Source organism: Paramisgurnus dabryanus, chromosome 13, assembly GCF_030506205.2.
Source record: "Paramisgurnus dabryanus chromosome 13, PD_genome_1.1, whole genome shotgun sequence".
Lineage (NCBI taxonomy): Eukaryota > Metazoa > Chordata > Actinopteri > Cypriniformes > Cobitidae > Paramisgurnus > Paramisgurnus dabryanus.
In genome coordinates, this window is record NC_133349.1 from 15,577,399 (window position 1) to 15,603,588 (window position 26,190).

The window sequence follows — 26,190 nt, forward strand, 5'->3', positions numbered from 1 at the left end:
TGTTAAACCTCCTACAGAGGATCCAGACCATTGTTTTACTTCCTCTTCTTTTAAACAGGAAAAATATCCCAAAACTCTTTGGTTATTTAATGCTAGAATAAACTTGAGTTCACACTTTGGACTCATTGTCCAGCATTACAGTCCTCTACTGAAGTGTGACTACATACAAAATCTCTAAAACAGAGTCCAAAGGCCGAAAGTATGAACATTGTGGTTTAATGTCAATGACAAATATCAAATACACATTAATACAAACAAACAGCAAGTAAGCTAAATTAACTTGTGTTTATCGACTCTGTGTTCAGCACGTCAAGCTCCAAAAAAAGCTTTAGCAGCCATATGTGGTAACTGTAATCATTGTCATCCATTTGGTCTTCTTTTTCTTTTCTAGACATGACTCAGAACAGCGCCACCACATTCAGATAAAAGCCTGATTCTCTAGGCTTAATTATCAGCTCAAGTTTGAAGCTGACAGCACCGCAACTATAAATAAGTTATGTGCAGATTTCTCAAGAAAAAAACTTTGAAAAAATAAAGTGACATGTTGAAAAGTAAAGTGTTTCATTCGAAGAGCCATTAAAGTTTTTAGAAGTGTGGAAAAGCAAAACAGTTTGACATGTTATTCTTTAAACTGCAAACAAAATCTTAATGAAAGTATACAGCAGCAGGAGGACAGAAGAGGAAATCTGCACAGTTTTAATTTTCATAAAAAAATAGCCTTTGTTATTCTAAAATGATTTTACAATAATGTTATATACAGTAGCCCTTCTAGATTGCTTTGGGCATAAGAAAAAAAATGTACAAAGTAAATCGGTTTAGAGTCTTTTCAGTTTTTTCTCGTATCACCGTATCAAATAAGCAAGTGCAGCTCCAAAAGTAGCCACACTACCAATGGCCATCAATGTGTTTCTCACCGCTGCTTCTGTATCTGGGACATGAAAAAAATCCACAAAGCCATCCTAAAAAGAAAAGACATCAAAATTAGAACAATTCAGAAAGCTTTAGGTGAAAAGCTTTTAGGTTACTCAATCCAAACATCCACACTTTATGACTTTTGTTCACTGAACACAAACTCACCCATGATTTGTTTCTGAGCAACCAGTCTTTTTGGTCTGTGAGAAGATAAGAGGAGATCCTTTCACCCACCAAGCTCACACAGTGACTTCGCCCTCTGTCGTTCAGGTGCTTAGACAAAACTGCCCCAAACGCCAGCAGGCTGGAAATACGACCCCAGTTTGTGATGCCGTCGCTGAAGAGCTCCTTTGCCACTGTCGTGACGAAGCTCATGTCGTCTGTCTCATCCAGATTTAGACGAGAAATCATACCTGAGAGAATCAAACGTTAATATCATATCGGCCACACATGATCATGCTTGAATGCTAAGCTTCGTAATACATGGCATAAAGTGGCGCAACCTGTCAGGCCAGGTGCGCCCATGGGTGAGGCTACAGCATGCCACAGGTTTTATTTTATTCAAATGTTTAACACACTCTCATGAATCCCTAAAGTAATGACATGAAAGCGAAAGACGGCGCAACTGCTGTGTGGCATATTTGTTGAAAGGAAGCAAAAAGCATAAGCCATTTACCATTATAAGTGATTTCGTGCTTCAAAACCAAACTGTCCACGACCCTCTTCATCGTTGAAACGACCTGTTTTTTCACACATTTTGAATGAGAAAGTCCAGCAAATTGTTTAAAGAAACAGTCAATAATTTCTCGCGTATCCATCTCCAGGGCTGAATAGTCATCGATTTCTTCGCAGTCCGAAACGGGCGTGGACGGTACTGAGCCCTGAAGGTCGCAGCTTATAAGCTGGTTCTGGTTTGCTGGTATTGCTAGTGGTTTGCGAGCAATCCCGCTCGCGTTAAAAGCTGTTATTCCGATGCATGGCCAAAATCCGTTGCCGTTGGAAACTTTACCTCCATGGTCCATTTTGATCATTCACACAAATGCCTATAATCCAATTTATTAACGATGCAATAGGAAAATGTCGCCCTTTTAAATGTAAATTTAACGCAAATGATCCTCTACAGTTTCCTTATTAAATGCTGTAGTGTTGACTAGTCTCAAAGGCTTATATCTCTTTTAGGAGGGCGGACTTTTTGTCTGACCAATCACAAACGTTTCACGTTCGAAACGATGTAAAGCGAAACGGAAATACGTTTTCTATACCTTTTAGAACAACAATCGCTCGTTCTGCACGTAATGTGCGTAAATTACGTGAAGAGCCTTTAAACAAACCTGCATAGTTTTGAATCGCTAGGGTAATGTGAAATACACTTTATTTAATGGAAAAGATAAACAGATGCAATGTTTGGGTTGAAAAACACATCCCGAGTCAGAATCCATTCACTTCCGCGTGAGTGAAGCGCTCCCCCTAGTGACAGAAATTGAAAACGTTTATTTTAATGAATAATTGTATTGTTTGTTTGATCAACTCTGCCCAACCACCCACAGAAAACTATACAGTACATAATGACAACAATTTGATGAAATACACAAGTTAGAATAGTCGCAGTTGCCATTCAGTGCTTCTGCTGTTAATGTAAAACTTTATTTAAGGTTCAGACATTTCTCCAACATTCATTTATATAACATCCATCTTTGCCTCAGTTATATTTTCATGTAAATATATTTTTTAACAGGGGGCAGATGACACATTTCCTTTATAAGCAAAACACCTGAAATAATCATGTATTTGAAAGAATACAATTAAACACTAAATGCTTCATGATGTACTTTATAAATCATGAATGCATGATTTACATCCCAATGCATGAATACATTTGTGTGTCTATGTACATAGAGCTTTGAGGTTTAATGTTTGGTGTTAATGTGTAGTTTGAATAAATATCACATTGCAGTGTAGTTGGAGGCTGTACTTTATGTGAGTTGTCTAAATTAAATCAAACCAATAAAAACATTATCACAATACAAGAATCTTTAGCCTCCCTATTTACACAAGGTTCGTATATTAGAACTGATATTCTTCTCAATATTTTATATTACAAAATAGAGAGAGAAAACAAAAGATTCAGACACACTATATTAACAAAAGAAAGATCAAACACAAACTAAAAACATAAAAAACATGTTCTAAAGACAACTCAAACAGATAATACAAGACGAAATGCACAAATATGACACCAAAACAGTTTAACTATTTACAATTTGGCTGCAGCACAAAATAAGATTATCTCCTAGCATTGTGCAATAACGCTTTCCCTAAACTAAAGGAAACATTATACATCCACACATACCATCAAGTCACAAATACTAAGTGCAAGACCATATTTCCCTGATGTATTGCCAACTGCTATCAGCACCACAACCTTCTTTAAAAACACATTCAATCCTTTGCATGTTAGTTCCCTTTTATAGTGAGTATATATTTATTTTTGTATTTTACAAGGCTAAGCACGTTTTTACTTAATCATCAGCTCACATGTAAATGAGTATGTGGTTGTAGAAAAGGCTCACTTTTTCCATTGGGCTATGCAAATGCTGGCTCACACAAAGTTTCAGAATCTACCGGTCAACGTAATGTTTGGGAATTCTAGCACAGATTTTTCATACAATACGTCATATAGCCTGGACTAAATGAGATGTTAAGCATTACAATAAATTTAAAAAATTGAATTTAAAACATTTTTGAAAAGTTTACAATTCAAACCCTCCAGAGAAGTTACGGGTAAAGACTAACGCTTTAAAAGCTGGACCATAGGATGTTATATCAGGTGGGATTATTAGTAGATCTTGTGACAGTTTCTAACCCTTTCATCCCGTAATAATAATCTGAATGATAAAACTCAAGTATTTAAAGTATAAAAGCAAATTGTGGGTAATATTTTCCAAAGATTTTAGGTTATTTGACTTTTAAATATGTAATTTTCATGCATTTAAGTGAAACGCATTACTATTCAGATCTGAAATACTGCACCAAAGATGCTGCTCATTCTGCAAATTTTAATCTGCACCCTATTCCCAAGAAAACACACTCACTGAGCCTTCATTTACATACATACAACCACATAGACTAAATTTGATCAAACAAACTAGATGAATGCATTCCATTGTCTCTGATGATCATGTGCATCACACTACATAAGCAGTAGTTGTCACAAAATAATCGCACATAAATCCTATTAACATATACACTGTTGATAGTTTAAATTAGAATTGATGCCCAGTTTCAATGTAGTAACTAGCTTAGAACATACCTGAACAGTTTAGAGAGCAAAAAACTTTCTTGCAGGTGAAAATGGGAGTTTTAGGCCTCAAAAAACAAAACAAAAAACAGATAAAATGCGATGATTAGATTAGTTTTATAATCCCCTTGCATGTATGCAACAAATAGTTCTGCTAATGGCTGTTATCAGTGAATGACAACAATATGTTTACAACATTAACTTAATCAAGTTGTTTGAAATCACTTGATGAATTAAGGCAGAGGATGTTAAACAATTTCAGTGAGTAAGGGGCTGTTTTTACTTCAACTGAACCATAAAAAAAAATGCGAGAGGCAGAGGAACGGAAAAAGGCTAGAAAGCTATCCATCTGCTTATAACCAGTATTGATCTGAGCAATTGTATACAGTCAATATAAAGAAATTCTTAGAAAACATTCATTCTTTGTCAAGTGTTGCCGTAAATGAATAGAGGGCTGCTAAAACATCTAGAACCAATGGCTCTCACGTACTGTCTATATAAAACAAAGCATTTAAAACCATCTTAAATCATTTTAATTAAATAATCATTTGTTGTGAATTTTTTGACACATTAAAAACCACCTAACATGATTTTGTTCTTTTTAATCGCTGATGTACAGGGTACACAGAGTAAAGTGCATCATGCTCCACTAGGGCCTGCAGTACTGAGGGTTTAGTTTTTCCCTACCCCATCCACCTTATTTTTGACGTAAATGTGGGCGCCGCCATATTTGAGCTCTTTTGTGTAAGACTTCCGGTGAGCCACTAAAGCTAATGGTAGTCGTATTACGAGTGACACGTGTGTGCCTTTTGACTGGCTAGTTAAATATTAATTATGTAATCAAGAAAGTCAGGCATGAATAGTGCAGTTAGGGGATGAGATAATAGCTGGTACAAACGCAGTAAATCTCTACAAAACATTTGCTTTGACCATAATTCAGAGCTGAAGGTGGATGTGGCACACCTTTGATCTGTATCCACATAGCAATCTAGTAAATCCTTTCATAGCAACTAAAAAAAATATATATGCTGATTTAGCCGATTTATATTCTGCTGTCCTATATTACAAAAAAAAATGCATAAATTACAGTCCATATAGAATATAAACTGCTTATTAGTTTCAGTTCTTAATGTTTTGCGCATATTTTTGTTTCCTAAATTACCTGTTCATGTCTCCCACTACTGCGTAAAAACATTGTAATAATATTTTGCATATAACGTAAACATTTGATATATTTTGATTCATATAATATATCAGGCCACTTCTTCACTTCATCCTCCCACTGGGTTATACATCACGAGTGTGGTAAATATTTACCATAACTGTAAATCATGTTTTGTGCATGCTCCCACGACACTGTTTTCTACAGGTCTGTCATTGAAACGGAAGTCTCTCACAAAAAAAGAAATACATCAGATCAGTTATTTCAGTGTTCAAAAATATGGTGGATATGGGACACTGAAGAGAATAACAAAGCTGTGTTGGTGAGACCTGCTAAAGTGAAAGGGAAAGGAGAGCAAAACTCTACACCCAAATGAAAACAAATTAAACAAATAACAGACAGCCAGTCCTGGTGAAGCTGGTCTGGTAGGGCTGGGGAGGTTTTGGAAAACATTTTGGAAGTTTGGTATGCGGGTAAACCTATAAGAGATGTTAGCCGGCCAGTTTACTTGTAACCAATGAGGATTTTCTTTGAGGAAGGTCTTGTGGGGTTGGAATGTGATCCCCGGTAACGATGTTCTTGTCTGGACCGGCAGCAGCAGGCAACTGTTTGTTCTTCATCTTTGCCTTGGCCATGTTGTAATCACCAGAGTCAAAATACTTTTGCTGAAGACAAAAGAAATTCAAATGAATAATTTATAGAAATAATATTAAAATTGTGATGATGGGTCAATAAATGTCAAATTTATTCTTGTTTAAAGGGAACATATCATGAAAATCTGACTTTTTCCATGTTTAAGTGCTATAATTGGGTCCCCAGTGCTTCTATCAACATAGGAAAGGCGTAAAATAACAACCCAGTAACTTTTCTCTGCAAGCATGTGAAAAAATAGGCCAATGAAATCTGGTTCCCCTTGTGATGTCAGTAGGGATAATACCGCCCCTAAATCTGCACTATCCAACCATGGCACTGCTATTTAGTGCAGAGATCAACTCACTTTCATTTAAAAAGACACACCCCAAAACGGCACATTTTTGCTCACACCTACAGTGACAAGTGGCAATTTTAACATGCTATAATAAATTATCTGTGGGGTATTTTGAGCTAAAACTTCACATACGTACTCTGGCGACACCAAAGATTTATTTTACATCTTTTAAAAGTTTTGTGAAATGTCCACTTTAATATACTTTGACCACATAGTACAATAATTTACTCATCCTGAAGCCATTTGAGATACACATGTCTGTCATCTTTCAGAGGAACGCAATTTTAGCTATTTTAGAAAATGTTCTGGCTCCTCCAAGCTTTATAACAGTAGAAATCCGGGTCCACGACTTTCAAGACCACAAAATGCACCCATCCTTCACAGAAGTAATCCACACTGCTCCAGGGGGATAAATAAAGGTCTTCTGAGGGTAATCAATGCAATTTTGTAAGAAAATATCCATATTTAAAACTATTTAAACTACAATAACTACCATTAGAAGCCATTTATTAAAGGCAGGGTACATGATTCTTGAAAAACACTTTGGAAAAGGGAGTCGGGCCGAGGACCAAAACACACTTGTAGCCAATCAGCACTAAGGGGCTACTAACCAACAACGTTGCTTGGGTTGCGTATGTGTGGAGCGGGTCTATCAAAACAAGGTACAGAATCTATTGGGGTAGGGGCGTGTTTCTTTATGGCGAGTTCAGACTTCATGATTTTCAAAACTAGTCGGGTCCCCTGTGGTTTCACACTGCGTGATTATCTGGGGAAGCGTTCAGTCGCTGCTGTTTAAGACTGCATGATGGATTGGCGACAGGGGTTTTCATACTGCATGACTTTAACGTAAGAAGAATCGCAGATAACTTTGTACCGGTCCGCAAACTATGTCTCACAACCAAACGCACCCGAGAAGTGACGCGAAGGAAACAACGCAAGGTCACGCGTGCAAGTCCGGAGTTGTCAAGTGACAATGGGATTATTATTAAAAATGGTCACCTGCAAGAGTTTAACATACAAATTGCATGTGCGCTCATTTGCAGCAGAAATAAGAGGAAATAAAGATTATGAAGGAGGAAATGTTTTGAGAGACTCCTCCCCGAACTTCCAGCTGCACTGTATGTTGCTCTCTTATTGGAATGAGGTCTTCGCCAATGTTATTGTCAGTCAAAACACATTTCACACGGCATGATTTTGAATCGCCGACCGGTCCAGATATTTAGCATGCCAAATATCTCACGGGTGTCGGCGACTCGTCTGCGATCCTCTCAGAACGCGTCTTTTATAATTCACACTGTGTGATTGTCACTCGCGTGCACGAGCATCGATTTGCCTGTGATTTCGGGCATTTGTCGGCGATTTCTCAAAACCTGTCGGCGAGTCAAAATCAGGGCTTAAATTGCACAGTCTGAACTCGGCATTAGGTGATATCAAATATCAACATTTAATAGATTATGCACCCCACCTTTAACCCAGTGGAGCCGTTTGGATTACTTCTGTGAAGGATGGATGTACGTATTTGGGCTTGAAAGTCATACACCCCGTTTCTACCAGCATAAAGCCTGGAAGAGCCAGGACATTTTCTAAAATAACTGAAATTGTGTTCGTCTGAAAGATGATGGACATATGCATCTCAGATGGCTTCAGGATTTACATCATTGTAAATCATGGGGTAATTTGCTGAACTATCCCTTTATTACTGTATTTAAAACAAACTAAATGCATGTTAAAATCTTTTATTAACTGCGTTCATTCGACTTACCCCTTTCTGCAGTCTCTTCATCAGAAAGTCAGAGCCACCTGGCTTTTGACCCAAGCTAGGATACTTAGCTTTCAGTTTGGCCTCCTCTGTCCATACAGGGTTTGAGTTTGTGTCCTGTGACTCCTGTGAAAGATGTTTATTGCCATGGTAAGCGAAGATTGGTACATATTCCATATAAAATTATTAATGAATCAGGATAATTCACTAATTTATTCATTTTTTTTTAATTTAAACTGCTGTTTAGACAGGAGACAGAAATTTGTACTTTAACAAAGAGAAGAAAGACAGTCAATCAACATGATTATTAAAAACAAGTCATAAATCTCTCACCCACATTATAAATTACCAACAATAAAACACAACCCATTTAAACGTGTTATTGTTTTTACTGCAGATCCCTACAGGTGTGGTCGCCTTATCAAATTGCAGGGCAAGGAAAGTATGTTTAACATGGTGTTACATTTTCATAATTACATTTTTAAAGACTTTCTGAAAACAGCACAGACACACTTGGATAAGAAAATTAAATCTGATGTTACTTTGCCCACTTGCAAACATATAAAAAACCAAGGCTACTAAAAAAAAAAAAACTTGAAGGTGTAACTAACTACATTTAATTATCTGTCATTATCCTTGTGTTTATTTGCTAGTGTTTGAATTATATGCTGCGTTCCCCTATGCTGAGGACACGTGATGTTTGTTTAAAATAAGACTTGGACAAATGTGCAGAAACAAAGTACAGCCTTAAGAGAGGGCAATGATGTAGACTGCAAAACATATACCTAAAGATGATTCAGTTTATGACTGTATCTGCATATATACAAACTGCTATTCAGCTTGTATGGCTGCAAAATAAGAGTAACTTACAAGTCGGTCGGAGTCTCCTATGCTTTTATATGCAGAATCTAAAGACCAAACCATTTCAACTCAGTTTTTTCAATCAACTTTAAGATTTTCAACCCACAAGGTCTCAAGAGGGGGTAATTACACTTTAAAAGTTTTAGTTTGTTTAAACACAATATCATACTCAAGATTTTACTTAATTTGAGAGCAGGTTCTGAGTTCCAAGGTTTAATCGTCGTAGACTCGTTGATACATGTTGTATCACGTATGGCAATTTGCTGATTCACTAAGCTCTATGACAAAAAATGTAGGAGTTGCTATAATCAGCACCTGGGGAAAACGCATGCAAGGCTGATGCGCAATGAAATGTACTCTTACAAAGTACCTCCTGATCACTCTTATTAAGAAAACATGACATTTTGCACAGTATTACCAACAAACAGTGCGTTTTATTCAAATGGCATATGGTGTTTAAACACCTCTTTTCTACTAATAATCACTCAATGCTATTGTGTGACAGTTTGGCTTGACAACTTACAAAAAAACATGACAACGGGCGGGCGACCCAGATATTTTCTCTCATACAACTCAACTGTCACTGTCAGGTTAGTGTAGGCGTGACAAAACTCAAACTCGCGGGAGGAACCAATCAAACACTTTTATTTCATGACGTCTGAACTCAGCTACTAATCAAAAAGAGGCTCCTTGCTGCTTGCGAAATTCTCAACTATCCCCTTGTTTAACTCAGTCAGGCAGGTGACAGTCAAATTAAAAAATAGCCAAGATTCAGATATTTTTCTGATAACGGCTTCCAATAAAATGCCAGTAATTTATCTGACATTTTAATAGTAAACTACAGACACCACTAGAGACTGTAGCGCGCGAGGCGCAGCCCCAATCGAATTCCCACCTGAGTCTCGTCCATCTGCTCCGAATGCGTCTCCGTGTCCTGGTTATCTGATGACATGGCCGTTCTGCTTTTGCTGACAAATCAATGAAAGTGTTGAAATGTGAATTTTGCTGTGTATCTGTGCCCGATCCGATCCACCCACGGTGCTCTGTATCAAAATGGCGTCCACTGCAGTGACGTTACATTGTAGGATGGTCACGAACAAGAAAGCCAATAGGAATAAGGTTTGATATGTGATAGACGGTTGAACCAGCCAAGTATATTTTCAATAATGACAATAAATTAACTATGTGACCAATGATCGTCTACAATGCTTTGCGTCCACACGCTCGTATTAAACATAAACAGGGCATTTGTACATGGCAAAACATTTTTTTTATTTTTTTTCTATAAGTATAATAGCCTTGATAAAATTGTTATTTGGGAAAAGCCTATATGCTATATTTGAAACTTAATACATAAGCTTTTCAAAACCAGCACCCATAAGCAACAATAATACGTTTTGGAAATCAGATTATTTAAAACAGTTTTACACCAATGCTTATATAATATTTACATTGCTATTCAGAACCTGACTATATTTAGTGCCTCAGACAAGAGGGGTATTTTATTCATTTACACGGTCAATTACATTGCTTGGAATATTTGTAAACGTAACATTACTTGAAAAGTGCATTAAACGACCCTAAACTGTATTGCACCATCCAAGTGATTTCATCATATAACCATACAAAACGTGTTAAATGGTTAAATGTTTCGCACCACTTTTGGTCTGACGTCACGTGGATACGAATTTAGGGCGGGAGTCTGGTGTTGTAACCGCCGCTGGATGGCGAGCGAGAGCAGAGAGAAAAAGACCGCTGAGAAGAGGCATTTACGTTTTAATTTATTTAACAATTTCTATATACAGTTTTCCATCTGGTAAGAAAATAATTGAAGACCATTTGACGCGTTTATTCTGATTGTAAGGCCATTAACGTTACATTAATAGCGCATTATAATCGCAGACGCGAATTGTTTTCTTTCTAATTAACCTTAGACTTGACTGAAATCCTGTCACAATCATCATGGCATGTGAACATAAACCGTGCTCAGTTAAGGTAAATATGGATTGGATTTGGAGTTACTACTTGAAATTGACAAAATATCACCAACATTATCACTTCTGCCACGTATTTTGCAGGCCTATCCCTGATGTTTAAATACTTTAACGATGTGTTTTTATGTTTTCCAGAGCTGCCAGATGTTGCCAGATGTGGTGACAACAGAAACACAGTCTTTATTGCTTGTGAAGAAACTTCTAGCCATTGCTGTCTCAAGCATCACTTACCTGAGGGGTCTTTTTCCAGAAAAGGCCTATGGAACTAAATATGTTGGAGGTAAATGTAATACATCATATGGACAAAAAGCGACAAAAATCCTCACCCACCAATGGCAAGAGTGTGTGTGTTTTCCAGAGCTTAAAGTGCTGATTTTGCGTGAACAAAGCTGCCCTGGTGCTCAACAGATTGTGCATTGGTATGTACGGTATATGTATGCTTAATATGATCTGTGGAAAAGATTAACTTTTGGTCTAAAAACTAGAAGCAGCACAATATCCCACCTCCATATTTTTAGGTTGCAGGGATGTTTCGATGCACTTCAACAAAGATATGTAAGTATGTCTTTTCATATTTGTATAGTTTTCTGTAATGTTTCTCAGTTATGCATCATCATCACTATTTTTTGACCTTATGCATCTGCTTTGTTTTATCAGCTGCGCATGGTTATTTTATCAGTGAGTATTGACTAAAGGATTAAAAAAAAATATGATTAATTATTTAATAATTATTAAATAATAAAAGTGTATTATTGTTTATATATTAATATTTATGAATAAATCAACTTCTTCTTCTTATAGATTTACTGTGACCCAGAAAATCCACAGGTGATCTGTTTTGACATTATTTAGAAAAATTTCATATACCTCACTTAATCATACTTGGAATGAAATGCAGATACAATCAGTGACGTGTCTGATTTGATCAAATTATTAATGCTTAAAGAGCTGTTTTGCTTAACATTATTTTTTTTTTGAGTTGCAGAAAGTAACTGAATGTTACCAGTTTAAAATCAGATACACAGAGAAGGGACCGCAGATTGACTTTGAGAGGTTGCATATCATTTAGATATGTCTATTTGACTGGTTATCAAAACCTATCAAAATCCTTTTTGAGATCACTAAGTAACCTAATACACTTTTTGTTTAGCTCTTTTGTAAATGTTAATGCGTTCTGTGTTTCCAGCAAAAATGGTCAAAGTTTGACTACAATGGCCGGCGACGACACACAGAAATCTTGTATGCTGCTGGTGCGCAAACTTTACATGCTCATGCAAAATCTCGGCCCGCTCCCTGACAATGTCTGCCTCAGTATGAAACTCTTGTACTATGATCAGGGTAAATCTAAGCTTGCTATTTTACTGTAATGAATTTTTTTTTTACAATTTATTGTAATTGATCTAAAAAAAAACATTTATTGTCACATGTTTGTTATGTTTTTCTGCCATTTTCTTTATTAAGTAGAAGTATTTACAGTATTGTATGTTAAACATGAACACAAACACCCACATTAACTTCACTCATCAATCAAAAATGACTTTCTCAATGCAAACACAGAGGTAACACCAATCAATTGGCGTACTTAAGTTAAAATGGTAAATGACACACAAAACCTTTATTTCAAAATTTTTCAAAATATTCCGCTGTGTATTTGTATTGCAGTGACCCCTCAGGAGTATCAACCACCTGGCTTCAAAGAAGATGACAGTGGGACATTGGTATTTGAAAGGGAATCAATCAAACTGACCATGGGACAGGTGGATACACCTTTTCACAGCCTCAGACTGAATGTCACAACTGAGCGAAAGAGACTTGAGTCGGTAAAATAGGGGATCAAGTTGGCACCTAGCTATCTATCTGTTAAGAAATGACATCAGTGGTGTTAGCGAAATTCATAGTGACAAATGCATGTGCTTATATGTGTAAACAGGTGGATGATGATGTGGAAGTCTGCGGGAGTACCAAATGGCTTTTGAAGTTTGAGGATGAGGCGATGTCCCAGACCACCGTTGAGCAGGTGGGGCCCTTCTAAAAGTTTGTTTTCTATTGAGCTTTTAGCTTTACCTAAACAAAATTTCAGTTCATCTCAAATGTTGGACCTTTTTGCTTACAGGAGGACATGACAAAGAAGAATGTCATCAGTGATGCTGGCATTGAAAACTCAGGTAAATGATCGACTTTGGTTTGCTAGGTAAATGGAATAAAACTAGACACATATAGACACACAGTTGTTAAAGGGATACTTCATCCAAAAAAATGAAAGTTCTGTTAAAGGGACACTCCACTTTTTTTTAAATATGCTCATTTTCCAGTTTCATAAACATTTGATTTTTACCGTTCTGGAATCCACTCAGCCGATCTCCAGGTCTGGCTGTACCACTTTTAGCATAGCTTAGCATAATCTATTGAATCTGATAAGACCATTAGCATTGCGCCCAAAAATGACCAAAGCGTTTCGATATTTTTCCTATTTAAAACTTGACTCTTCTGTAGTTACTTCATGTACTAAGACCGACGGAAAATTAAAAGTCGCGATTTTCTAGGCTGATATGGCAATGATATTACCCAGTGCCTGAAAATAGTCCCAAGGTTACCAAAGGGAGTATTTTCGGCTGCTGCATAATATCTTTGCCCAACGGGAAACATATCGAAACACTTTGGTTATTTTTGAGGGCTATGCTAATGGTCTAATCAGATTCAATAGATTGTGCTAAGCTATGCTAAAAAAGGTACCGCCAGACCTGGAAATTGGCTGAATGGATTCCAAAACAGTAAAACTCAAGTGTTTAACTCTAGGGGAGCTGGAAAAGTGTGTCCTTTTAAGTCAATTTGTCATGTTATTCCAACCCTGTTCTCCTTGCGTAAAAGGAAAAGCAATTACATGCAATCAAAACAAATGGTGTAGAAAAGTAGGAAAATAATGTAGCTTGTTTATGGAACATTTAAACATTTAAAGGTCTTTCAATTACAGAAAGCTCACAACAGGCTCACACAAGTAACAAAGAGGTTCTCATAACAAATAGAAAGGAAAAACTGCAGAATTCACCGCAGGTACAGTAATTCATTAATCTTGTTTAGAAGCATGTGTGTGTAAGTGCACAAGTGAACAAGGTGCGTGAATGTTTTTTCAGATGGACAATCTGGTAAAAAAAACTGCTGATCTTATGAGGGATGCCAGGAAAAGCCAGAGTATACGCAACATTGAACCTCAGGTAGGAATTTGTTTCACATTTATGTATTTATCATGTGCTTAGTGTAGATATTAGTGTGTTTAAAGGCGATGCCATAAAATAAAAAAATGTGTTCCTCAAAAAAGCATTTTTTTTTACCTTTTTATAATCTAAAACAAACTTTTCTCAGCACAAAGAGAACCTTTTGTGAAACAGAAAGGTTCTTTGGATGTTAAAAGTTCTTTATGGAACCAAATGATTTTCCTATTGCATCGTGAAGCACCTTTATTTTTAAGTTATTGTGTTATTTGGAGCAATGCATTACATCTTTCAGTAGTATTCAGCTTAGCTTATTTAGCTTATGGTAATGTGTCATTCAGACAGCTCCTGTCATGTCATTACAACCAGGAAAATGTTGAATTTATTGTGATCATAGTGTTCTTGTTTTGATGAACTGTAGTGAACCGCAGCAAAACGAACTTTCTCTGTTTCTGTAGATCTCCAAGTTTGTGTTTCCATTAAGCCAGGATCCCCAGCCGTCAGCCCCGAAGAGGCGCAAATTCAGTGTACCCAAATAATACCAGTAACACACTCATAATTACTCGTGATATTACGTACATACAGTGACCTACAGACATATGCCTTGTTATTGTAAGTTAATTTGATTCGTTCAGTTGTGAATATGCATTGCAAAAGGTTCTCTCAGACAAAAGGTCATGGTTTAAGTGCACATAACAAAATTAGTGCACAACTTTTTTTTGTTATTGTTAATTGTCCAGACAAACCTCAATAAACATTTCATTTGTGCTTTAAGTGCCAGGAGAGTTTAAGTCAGCATTGCTGGATTTTTGTCACAGCAGTCACCATGTAAAGCTTCTATTCGTCCACTAGATGGCAACAAACACATTAACAAAAATGTATAAATTCTGACCTGATAACATAGAGCTAGTTTGCAAAAAGAAAAATGATTAAATCTTAAAATAACTAATTGACTTTATATTGACTTTATTTTATTATTTTAATTTTATATTTGAAAGTTTACCCACATTAGACTGATTCTGTGAACTTATTTGTGAACTTGACCATTACACACTTAGCTAGACTTTCAGAATGTGCTTTTCATTTGACTCATTGCCCAGCTGTACTAAGAAGTTGGCTGGAGACAAAAGTGTTCCCATTCTAATTCTATATCTCATACTCTCAGTTCCAGATCTGCAATTTCAGGTCTGGATGTGACCTGATCTGTCACTGTGATTAGTGATTTCAGAATCTCTTGAGATGTTAGAGCACTTGCATACTCAAGATGTAGTTGTGCACCCAAGTCTGTTTGACTTAAAACTTTAGTTTGCTTGTTTTGTATGAGAGCAGTTTTTTTGTGTATGAACGCAATATGACCAATCTCATGCTATTTATGGTTATGATCATGTGTTTGGAAAGCAGCAAGCATCCTGTAAAATGCTAGTGGTGCTGTTTGAGTCTAAAGTTTTAGAAGTAAATCCCAAGGACAAAGGCATAATTATTACAGTGAAACTAGAGTCTTTTTTTGGCTGGTAGTACGTGTGGTTGTACTCCCATAGAGTGAACATGAGCAGGGAATGTAAGTGGAATCGTACTCGGACAAAACAATCGAATTGTGTGGTCAGGCTGTACATATGGGGAGGGGTGATATTAACCCTCAGGGCTTCTGAGGGGGAAGCTTCGGACATTTAGCAGGGGATTGTGATCCCCTGACCTTGCCAGAAGGATAGAAAATGTTTTGCTTCTGATTAGCAATTCTTCAGCTTAACAGCTTGGCCAAACTTAAGCCTTTCAACATACTTATACTTAGATTTTTTTATACAAAAGCTTATTAAGTTGTGATTCAAACTGAACACAGCATTTATACAGCTGTCCTAAATTGGTCTTAAAAGTCAAATACTGATATATTCTTTCCCACTGTTCATTTTTTTCATTGCTATTATTAGGTATTTTTACACAGCGTTACAATTTTAAACTTTCATCCCTAAGCGGATTGAAAGTGCAGCAATTGCTGAGAATTCCAAATTTAACCATATTGATTCGCCATATTGAAAATGCATTACAGTGCTGCTTAATTTGGGCTTGGCGTCTCTCCACATGACACATGTGTTCCTTCTGAAATAGCGGTAGCGTACACTTGACCTTGGGCTGGATGTATGTGCCTGTGAGCTGCGGACCATCACTCCTGTCAATGAAGTGTGTATCTGACCTTGGGCTGTAGTTACAGACTTGGCACTGACTAATTTCAGTGCTGGACTTCATATCGACACTGCAGTTGCTAATATGTTGGATGATAAATAACTATTGACTGTGAAGTGAATGGAGCTCCTAGGACAGAGTGGCTCACTAACATGGACCTTGAGTTAAATAGACAAGCTACCCACCCAGAGATCCTAGACCAGTGCTTTCAGTCTCACAGTATGCAATCGGCATGTGAAAAGATAAATATTTTGAGTCTGTATTTATTCGGTAGCACTTCCAATGCAGGCAAAAACTAAAATGGAGATTTGAAATTAAGTGTAGTTGCAGTGATAAGTTCAACATCTCTTACGCAACAAAAGGTCATGGTTAACAATGTTTCTGAGGTTTGAGCTATTCACATGTAAATTCTGAAGCGCAATCGATGACTCATGGACAACAAACCCACTTATGTAATTTGGCCTAAGGTGAAATGTTGGCACCTAAATTTACATATCTGTTTACACAGACAGAAACGGTGCATCTAGATGTGATCAACATTGTATATTATAATAGTACTTGAGTAGCAAAATGAATCCGACTCTTCTTTAGATAAGATGTAGGCGAAAAAAAATCGTATCGGAGAGCCAAGTGCTCAAAAAAAGTCTAGGCACTGCAGATGACAAATTTCATGAATCCTAAATCACGAATCAAGGCACAGCTCGCTGGTATTAAGATGCAGTGTGCGCGTCTGCCCCATAAAGTTTTGAAGTGTGCTGCCAAGTTAACTCCAGGCTCTCAGTCTCACAACATATGCAGAGCGCTGGAGGCAGAGACATTTTTTCCCTCAATCTTTCTTCTCTCCCACATGCCCGGCCCCACAGCGGCTGACTTCTGCCCATTCGAGTGCATGGGTTTTAATCTCATAGGGATATAAGGGCAGTCACTCCACTCTTCTTCACATACCCTCTCCATGGACCATACTGTAGATTTACATTTGTAGCACTGTACAGAGCTCAATACTGCAGAGAAAATCCCATGTCTGTACAGAATTAATGTAAACATGTGTCTTAGGTTAAGTTTTCATGAGCGACTTTCTAAATAAACATTTAACATTTAAAATAATCTGAAATTAAAAAAAAATAACTGTATACTAATAACATGGTTGTGAGCCAGTCCGTGAAAACCAAGCTAATATTTTTTTATGACTTACTGTTTTCTACATAAAATTATGCTACATAATAAAAATAAATTCTGCGAAAATTTAATCTTGATATCTTTCAAGTATATTGAAATTAAAGTAAAGTCAAACATTTTTAATCTCATTTTACCCTGGATTTCACAGACAGAAATGTATTGCGTCTTTGTTTGAAACTTTTTTCTTTTGTCTTTTTTAACTTTTTTAAATTGTGTTATAGGCCATATATAATCTATATATATATATCTTGCATTGCTAAATTTAAATTCAAGAAGTCACACTGCTCAGCAAATCCTCTTAAACTTTCACTGGGGTTTTGTTGGGGAGGAGAGATGCAAGAAGAACGATGTAACTGATATCTCAATCATTTGAGTAATTTTTCTTAGCAGTGGCCATAAGCAAGGAAAGGGCCTTTGTCCTAGCTTGGCTTTCATTTCCAGCACTGCAGGAATTGTGATGACTGTGCCTCGGGGCAACAGAGGCACCTTAAGGAGCCCCACCTTTAAATCCAGTGTGCTGTGACTCCAACCGTGACCCCTAGCTGCAGGGATCCCTCAGGCCAGATTTAAACGAGCTCCCGCAGGTCCTTCTCCATCCCTCGCTGTTCTTCAGAAAGCGCTTGCTGAATCGCTGCAGCTTGGCTTTCTTGGTTGTTCTGATTTGTATAACAGTAAAAAAAATTGCTGGTAAATGGTATCGAAATAAACGGTTAATCGTGTGTGGCTGCTCGCATATGCAGGAAGATGTGTGGGAAATTAGATGTGACATTTTGAGTGCTGGAGAAACGAAATTTCACATGGCGTGGGGGAACTGGCCACAGAATTCCTGGGAATTCTGGAGTTCAAAACAATTGAACGCCGATTCTCTGTTGTTTTTAAAATTGCCCCTCGGATCTAAAAAGGAACTGTAGATTTTGTGACCAAATAGACCCAGCTGTCTATTTACCATTGTTTCAGTCTTCTTCCTCTTCTTTTTCCTACCGTCTCACTATCATTACCACTATTATGGAGGCCGTGAGAGACGCAAGGCGAAAGAGGCATACAATATCAGGTATTGATCCACACCCATCACCACACAGAGAAAAAACCTGGGTTCAGGGGCTGCACAATTCAGACTGGACAGTGCGATCGATAGGATGCTCTATCAGCTGTTACCATGGCAACTCACAGAGCAAGGACAGAGCCCCGCCGTTTATTTACACCTGTCTCTTGCTTTACTCCCAGCCACCTTTTGCTGGTTAAAGTGCCATTTATGAAAATGCCAAGTATTATTTTTCTAAATCATATGCAGTTTATACTGCGTGTACGCATTTACATTTAAACAATAAAATGTAATCTTAATTTTCCAAAACAATAAATTGCCACTATTTGCCTCTCTTTGCACAAGTGTACCACGGTTTACTTTGCATTGACCCCAATTTGCAGGTCAAGCAAACATGTTCAATGCTGTGGCCGTTAACTTGATGAGGTCATAAAAGAACGAGCTAAAGCCTTTTTCAATGAGCGAACAAAACAGCAACAAAGAGAGGATCAGCAGACAACTTAACCAATACAACTTACAAGAAATCCTCTTATCTACATGAATATGGATTGCAAAAAACTTAACATGTGCACAAGTGTTTTTACGTCACGTCACATCAAATTGATATATAATGAAGTACAATTAACCTGGGCACGTTAGCGCCTCTTAAAAGCTCTTTAAAAGATTTATATCTTTAAAAAAGCCCTGCTCCATTTAAAGATAGTGTGTGTGTATGAGAGAGAGAGAGAGTCAGAGATGCAAAGGCTTTAGTTTAGTAAGATTGTGTGTTTTGAGCTGCAACAAAAAGACTGAGATCTTTCACCTCTGCAGTGTTTGTATCTGTCCAAACGTGTAAGCATTGCTGAGTACATTTTGAACTCACTATACCAGCGCTAAGAATCGAGGTGAGCCCCATAACCTTGCACACATACACAGCACTGACGGTCGGTGCTCTCCCTACCCCCTTCAATCAATGGTAGTTTCATGTGGCCTCCGAGCCCTGCAGTGACGTGTACATGTGTGTGCGTGAGTGACCTATTGATTTATCGACTGTCTGGCTCAGTCCGACCCATGGTACTGGACAGCCTGAAGCTGTGGAGCGTTGGACCTGTGCAAGCCCTTGTGCAAGTTGCTGGGGTCTGTACACACTGCATTAACTGTAGCAGTGCGTACTATTAGTATTACGATAGCTGGAATGTTAAACGGCATAGGTTTGATCTCTTAAATCTATCGGTTGATAGACTGAATGCACTGTACGTTTACAAACGCATCAATTATAACATATAAATGAAAACTACATGGCTGACCAAAGTTAGTCACTATCCCATAATGTGGGGTCTCTGTGTGTGCACCAGGCCTTCAGGACCATTTCTTTCTCTAATTAATGCTTTTATCCACATCCCACCTCAAGCTCCACACCTTCACTCGCATGTATACATACACACTAAGACACCCCCCCGAGAAGGGAAAAGAGTGGCGTGTGTCCAGCTGTCCTCCACCCCACCCCGTTCCCTGCCTTTTCACCGGTCAGTGTAGGCAGATTGAGGGGGCCTAAGGGTGTGCGCGTGTGTTAGGGGAGGTACCATTAGCACAGAACTGGTAGCAGCTGGCCTGAAAGAAGGGATTTAGTGTCACTGACCTGGCCATAGTGTCCAGCTGAGGGTCACTCATCTGCCCTCCTTCGGGCACGTGCTGACCGGCCATCTGTGTGTGCGTGTGTACAGAGCTCTCTCTTCTATAGGATTTCATCAATGGAGCGACAGTTGCTTGATCTTTGAGCATTTCTGTGACAGATGAAGCAGCTGGCCTGTTTGCACACATAAAACGTTTTATTTTTTTTACAGGAACGCCATTAGAGGTGGTATTATGTCATCCGATCACAATTAAACCCTGATATGCCATCCCTGTTGAGAAATTATGATTCAACTCCTCCGGGATGATGTCATGCTGAATGAGTGAATTTCGTCACATTTCCCTCTATACGTGGGGTGCTGCATGTCCTGATCATGGCACAGATCAAACACTGCATCTGCAGACACCCGTCCCTTCTTTTAATCTCTTCCTCGCTTCTATTCTTCTACCCCCCTTTTGCCATAACCCTGACGTGCTGCCTCGAACTGTTTAAGGTGATTGGATCGTGCCCATCCTCCCTTTTTGGTCAGCTGAGGTCAGAGGTCAGTGACCTTTGCCTGATTGGACGAAATGGAATGGTCATCTTGCCCTTTGTTGTCATTCAAGGGATAACAAAGGAAGAGATTTCACCGTCAAAAGTGCACGTGCACAGAAGTATGTCATTTATTTATCCCGCGACCGCTAACGTGCTACGTTTTTGTACTGGGGCGCTCATTGTACCAATGTTCATCTTTGCATATTCAACCACACCCGTTGCATGTGTGCACATGCACAGATGCCTTTTTAGTGTATATAAATATAATTTTTGCAAAAATGTACCAGATCGCTGTAATTCTGAGAATATAGATTTACGTATATTGGAGTGTGTGCAATATCTGTGATGGCCTCTGGTCTTTGACCTCTGACTAGTAGGCCGCCGTTGCTAGGTGACTGGTGCCTTTCTGACTGAGGTTTTGGTTGTGGGGTGACAGTCTAAAGGAGGGGGTCAGGGGACAGTGGTCACTCTAAACCTCCCGAGGGACACCCACACACGCCACACTCGGAGAGAGCTGTGAGCTGAAACACAAGCTCGCATCAGTGCCAGAAATGTGATACGGCCATATCAGAGATTTCTGGTATATGGCATTTAGGGTTCTTCTAGTAGTCATTAATAATTCTAAGCACATAAATGCGAATGAAGCAACAGCGTATGTTTTAAAATTAATAGGCTTTCCTTGAAAACCACCTTAATACAAGCATGCTTGGTTTATCTTCAAGGAAATATACAGGATAGTTTTTGATCTGTCAAAATCACATCATAGCATGCAAACAGCTATAGTTGTGGTGTTGATGCAAAAATTAAAAGCAACGATAAAAGGCAAGACTGCAGGTCTGTAGACTGTCAGCTTTAAAAGGCCACTCACTGTTTGTGTGTGTGTTTAATATTTTTCCACCAACGCTTTCATCTGTGTGGGAATTCTCTTTATCCTTTGCCATTTTTCCCTTTCCTCCTTGTTGGATGGAAGGCCATTTGTATTAGAAGACCTTAGCCTACAGCAAGGAACACAATATTCACGAAAAGATATTTTTACTCTGGGTGTTGATGTTGGAATACAAAGTGACGTCTATGTGCTTTGAAACCAGAAAACAAATCATTCCCTTCGTGTTTGCAGAGAACTGAAATGTAATAAACAACTCTCGAAACTTAAAGACCTTTTATGAAATAATGTTTCTGATATTCTTCTTTAAAATACTAGCAGCATACTGGCGTTGAGAGGCATGAATGTTTTGGAAAATTACTAAACACACTGAAATAAAATTGGTCTTTCTTTCTGGATGTAATATTTTTAGCTTTCACTTAAATTTGTGTATGTGTGTGTGTGTGTGTGTGTGTGTGTGTGTGTGTGTGTGTGTGTCAAAGAAAGGGGAGGGAGACTGAGATGGTATCAATCGCAAGGCCATTGAACGTATTGATTAGTTACCTTTCTTATTAACATGCTGATTAAAAAGAGCAGGAACAGAAACAGAGCCGAGCCACACACACACTGAGACAGGGAAGACACCACATCGCCGGATAGGAAAGAAGCAATGAAAAGAGGAAAAATCGTATGGATTAAGTAGGGGATACAGGACACGGAGGGATTCACAAAATGGAGAAAAGCGGTGGGATTTCTATGGTTTGGAGAACACTGACTGATGATTAAAAGAAGATAAGACGGAGGTTGCGGACCATAACACCCGCAGAGAAAAAGGAAAAGAGAGAACGAGAAAGAAAGAGGGGGAAAATTAAAAAAGCGAGAGGGGCAGGGAAAAGGATGCTAGCCGACTGCATGGCAAACCCTCCACCCACCCACAGAGCTTCTATTAGGACTGGATATGCCATTGCCAAGGCTATTATAAACACATAAACAATGCTGTGAGACCTCTCATACACAGATGTGTTTAAAGATGTTGACTGTTTTGCATGAACCAAAATAGCATATGATTGTGTTTGCATAGATGTGTATTTAATTTGTTAATTTACATTATTGCATGCAAGTAGAGCACTGGTGTTGTTGTGTGCTTTATAATTAAACATAAATAGGAGGAAGCATCAGTCATGTCAAGTGCTTGTATGTTTGTTATTTTGTCCGTAATTCATTCTTTGGATTAGGAGGCATGATTTTTAGCACTGGTTTAGGTTGGAATTGGATGCTGCAGTAACTGGTTTTGACGTCTGCAGTTACTGAGGTCATCATTTGATTAAAAAACCGACACCACAGCTTAAATAACAAATTTTTAAGACTAGAATTTTTAAAATAATTTGTTTATAAAGATTATAGAAATTGTGTATATTAAATTACTATTAAAAAAAATATATATATGTATATATTTTGTCCTTTACGAATTAATCTGAATTGCATCATCTTGCAGCACTTTTGTTTAACTTTAAACGATAAAATCTTGGCATCAGAAATCTATGTTAATGTCAAATTTAATTTGCTTTAGATAAATTTCACCGCTCTGTATTGCATATAATATGTTAAAATATAGGCGAATTGCTATGATTACTAATTTAAATGAAACGTATAGTACTACATACATGGACAGATATTAGACTAAGATTGCTAATAATTCACAATGGTAATGGTAGGTTGCCATCATGCATGTTGGCAACACGCCCACGTTTTCCAATCAATAAACAGAAGCAAATAGACGGGCGCGCGCCTGTTTGAATGCGGTTGAACAGTTGCTGTGGCACAGGGGTTAAATCGTAAAATCATAGGAAAGATTTTCTTTTAACACTACGGCTGAGTTTGAGAAAGCGACTGCATGGTGAAACGTTACTGAATGCTGTAAATGATCATGACCTTGACAGTAGGCCTAATCCACCAGATTCCCAGAGTACAGTGTTGTTTTAATATTTGTGAATTATTTTAGAATTGCTCTAAAACACTTATCTTTATATACATAACTTTATATAAAAATACATATAATGATATATGTATATATTTATTTGAAAATTTGGATTTTTGTGAAAATTATTATTATTTTACACTAAACAGCATAATTCTTACAGTGTAAGCATTTTTATATGTAGGTTATATGAAGGGCATTTAAACTCATGTAGCAAATTATTATTATTATTATTATTATATAATAACGCAATGATAAGTTCAACAGATAGACTGCTTTATTTGACTTTGAATGCGTTGCATGATGATTTCCTATAGGTTCTACTTTAAGATGCATTTACACAGACTTTGTTATAATTTTTATTTTCACAGTGCAAAAATTTGATGATGATTTGAAAAATATTTAGCACCTGTTCTTTCGAAGAACTACTTGGATTTAAGCCAAAAACTTAAAAACGCCAAAAATAACAGAATGTTTAAAGAGCAGGACAATGAGGTTCCTGAGTTACTCATATTAATAAATATTATGCTTTATGTTATTTTAACATACTTTATCAGACAATAAAATAAAAAAATAAATTAGATAAAAAAACAACAAAACTAGAGACGTCTAATATAGGTTTTTTTTTAAATAATTTTGCACTAGAGCATTGTATAATCGTATACAGTATTGAGTACAGTCAGGTAGCCTACATGTTTTATTTTGATGTGATTTTCTTTATTTTTTCATGGGCCTGCTCTCTGAGAGGTTCGGCCATGTTAATTGAGTTATTGACTTTCCTTATCGATCGACTTCTTTTTATTATTCACCAAGCGTTCTATTATTTTTGGACGAAATTAATTTGTTTTAAACTCTTTATTTTTCAGATTGGAATGTGATGTTTAGGCGGTGGGGTATATTATTTCTAGTGAAACTAGAGGTCCAAAATATACAAATTGATACGAAATATAAACACTGAAATAGGAGGAAAAACAAACTCACTTGACGCTATTATTTTTTAAAATACAGAAAGCATAACATTTTAAATAAATAATAAACAGCGGGGCTCACAGTTGTATTGACGAAAATATTTTTTAAATAAGTAGATACATTTACTTAGGAGAGGTAAACTGTAGCCAAATATATTCTTTGTTGTTTATTTTTTATTAACATTATTGTCGTTTGCAGCATTTTTTCATTTCACAAAATGTTTTGAAGGACGCATCAGTGTGGTGTAGCAGATTTATGTACAGTTGCTTTTATTTGTTATATTACTAATCATTTTACTAAGGGCTAAATATATATACATATCAGGCTAAATAATTTTATAGGCTATGATAAAGCTACATCCTTCTCCGAAATAAAGGATAAATCTGGATACACACGAAAAAGTGTGTTCAGTAATGAAGTATTTTACAAGCACTACACTTAACAATAGCCTACATTTATAAAACAATATAATTCAATATTTTTATTGCCACAGTAACACTACAAGGCCCACTGAGCTGTAAATTTCTATAATTTTCTATAAATGTCTCTATGAATATTTTTTAAATAATTATCACAGTTTACAAAAACAAAATTGTTAATTTACTTTTGTTTGCTGTATTAAAACGTTATTCTTATTTCCAAACATTGTGGTTTTTAAATACACACAATAAGATATTTTGTTTGTAAATGTTATCTCCGTCTTTTTGAGGCTAATCGGTAAGCCAAAAATATCAAAATAATGGTAATAGGATCTGGCTATACTATATAGCAATGACATTTTACATGTTGTGTATTGGCTGGAATTATGGTCGTTATCCTTATGGTTATTTGGTGAGCCTAAAATTATTTGGCTTCATATAGGAATAATTTGAAGATTTAGATTTATTGCAAATGACGTATAAATCATTCTTTCTTTTCAAAAGTTAATGTTATTTCACTTTCAGTTTCATACGTTCAGAAAACATAAAACGTATTCTATCAATGAAATGTAATCAATAATAGGCTTATAAACACTGCCTATATCAAACCTCAGAGACAAAATATACAATGTGAAGGAGTTAAAATCAGTAAGAATTTAATTACAATACTCACAGTCATCACACAATCTCAAAATCTGTCTATTTGGCTGTGTGCATTTAGTTTAATGTACGTGTTAACCTGCAGGCCTCTTGATACACGCCACTCGGGAGGATTACGTGGCTCGACCAAAGGCTCAAAGAACTCAATAGACAGGTATAAATAATTTACTAACTCGCTAGCCGCTGTTTTGATTTCCACGGCTTGTTTTGAACAGTGTTTGATCATTGATATGTGTCACAAACGAATAGAAGAGAACAAGATGAGAAAAGCCCATTCTGACATGCTTTACAAGTTGCTGGACTAGCTCACAAAAGCTCTAACTTAGGCAAATAAATATAATGTAAGTCAACACGAATCTTAGATTAAAATGGGGAAAACATAATAAGGGTGAAACTATAATAAGCAGCTTCCCATAGCGACCTACAGACTGTGACAATGAAATCAGGATATTTATTTACATTTATGCATTTGGCAAACGCCTTTATTCAAAGTATCTGACTGTGCATTGGTTACAGTTTTCGTTTTGTGTGTTACTAAGAATCGAACTCATGAGCTTTGTGCTGATAACGGGATACT

General features: G+C 37.1%; 3 protein-coding genes across 4 annotated transcripts; 1 reads left to right on the plus strand and 2 right to left on the minus strand.

Annotated features, from left to right (window-relative positions):
* Positions 1-200: 200 nt before the first annotated feature.
* mcl1b (MCL1 apoptosis regulator, BCL2 family member b) lies at positions 201-2,067 on the minus strand. The gene is made up of 3 exons (XM_065245423.2): positions 1,589-2,067; positions 1,078-1,325; positions 201-959 (listed from the first exon to the last, which is right to left on the minus strand). The coding sequence occupies exons 1-3, from the start codon at positions 1,941-1,943 to the stop codon at positions 843-845; spliced, it is 720 nt and encodes a 239-aa protein (XP_065101495.1). The 5' UTR covers positions 1,944-2,067; the 3' UTR covers positions 201-842.
* A 438-nt stretch (positions 2,068-2,505) lies between these two features.
* On the minus strand, positions 2,506-10,048 carry ensab (endosulfine alpha b). The gene is made up of 3 exons (XM_065298197.2): positions 9,876-10,048; positions 8,123-8,245; positions 2,506-6,037 (listed from the first exon to the last, which is right to left on the minus strand). The coding sequence occupies exons 1-3, from the start codon at positions 9,930-9,932 to the stop codon at positions 5,864-5,866; spliced, it is 354 nt and encodes a 117-aa protein (XP_065154269.1). The 5' UTR covers positions 9,933-10,048; the 3' UTR covers positions 2,506-5,863.
* Positions 10,049-10,914: 866 nt separating this feature from the next.
* hormad1 (HORMA domain containing 1) lies at positions 10,915-15,132 on the plus strand. Of its 2 annotated transcripts, XM_065299051.2 has the most exons (14): positions 10,915-10,975; positions 11,110-11,254; positions 11,333-11,393; positions 11,493-11,529; positions 11,632-11,652; positions 11,776-11,802; positions 11,960-12,027; positions 12,161-12,312; positions 12,637-12,794; positions 12,905-12,991; positions 13,088-13,139; positions 13,946-14,025; positions 14,106-14,186; positions 14,642-15,132. In XM_065299051.2, the coding sequence occupies exons 1-14, from the start codon at positions 10,943-10,945 to the stop codon at positions 14,720-14,722; spliced, it is 1,083 nt and encodes a 360-aa protein (XP_065155123.1). In that variant the 5' UTR covers positions 10,915-10,942; the 3' UTR covers positions 14,723-15,132. The 2 variants fall into 2 exon arrangements, with proteins under 2 accessions (XP_065155123.1, XP_073667819.1); XM_073811718.1 differs by having other exon boundaries at positions 11,110-11,393.
* The last annotated feature ends 11,058 nt before the right edge of the window (positions 15,133-26,190 follow it).

What these genes read in the sequence shown, in the direction of transcription:
- hormad1 (XM_073811718.1), top strand. Translation starts at nt 10,943, where the DNA reads ATGGCATGTGAACATAAACCGTGCTCAGTTAAG. An exon ending in ATGCACTTCAACAAAGATAT is followed by an intron (nt 11,530 to 11,631) that starts GTAAGTATGTCT and finishes TTGTTTTATCAG; the next exon opens with CTGCGCATGGTTATTTTATC. An exon ending in CCGCAGATTGACTTTGAGAG is followed by an intron (nt 12,028 to 12,160) that starts GTTGCATATCAT and finishes CTGTGTTTCCAG; the next exon opens with CAAAAATGGTCAAAGTTTGA.
- ensab (XM_065298197.2), bottom strand. Translation starts at nt 9,932, where the DNA reads ATGTCATCAGATAACCAGGACACGGAGACGCATTCGGAGCAGATGGAC. An exon ending in AGCAGATGGACGAGACTCAG is followed by an intron (nt 8,246 to 9,875) that starts GTGGGAATTCGA and finishes CATCTTTCACAG; the next exon opens with GAGTCACAGGACACAAACTC. An exon ending in TGAAGAGACTGCAGAAAGGG is followed by an intron (nt 6,038 to 8,122) that starts GTAAGTCGAATG and finishes TTTTGTCTTCAG; the next exon opens with CAAAAGTATTTTGACTCTGG.
- mcl1b (XM_065245423.2), bottom strand. Translation starts at nt 1,943, where the DNA reads ATGATCAAAATGGACCATGGAGGTAAAGTTTCCAACGGCAACGGATTT. An exon ending in GCACGAAATCACTTATAATG is followed by an intron (nt 1,326 to 1,588) that starts GTAAATGGCTTA and finishes TGATTCTCTCAG; the next exon opens with GTATGATTTCTCGTCTAAAT. An exon ending in TGCTCAGAAACAAATCATGG is followed by an intron (nt 960 to 1,077) that starts GTGAGTTTGTGT and finishes TTTTCTTTTTAG; the next exon opens with GATGGCTTTGTGGATTTTTT.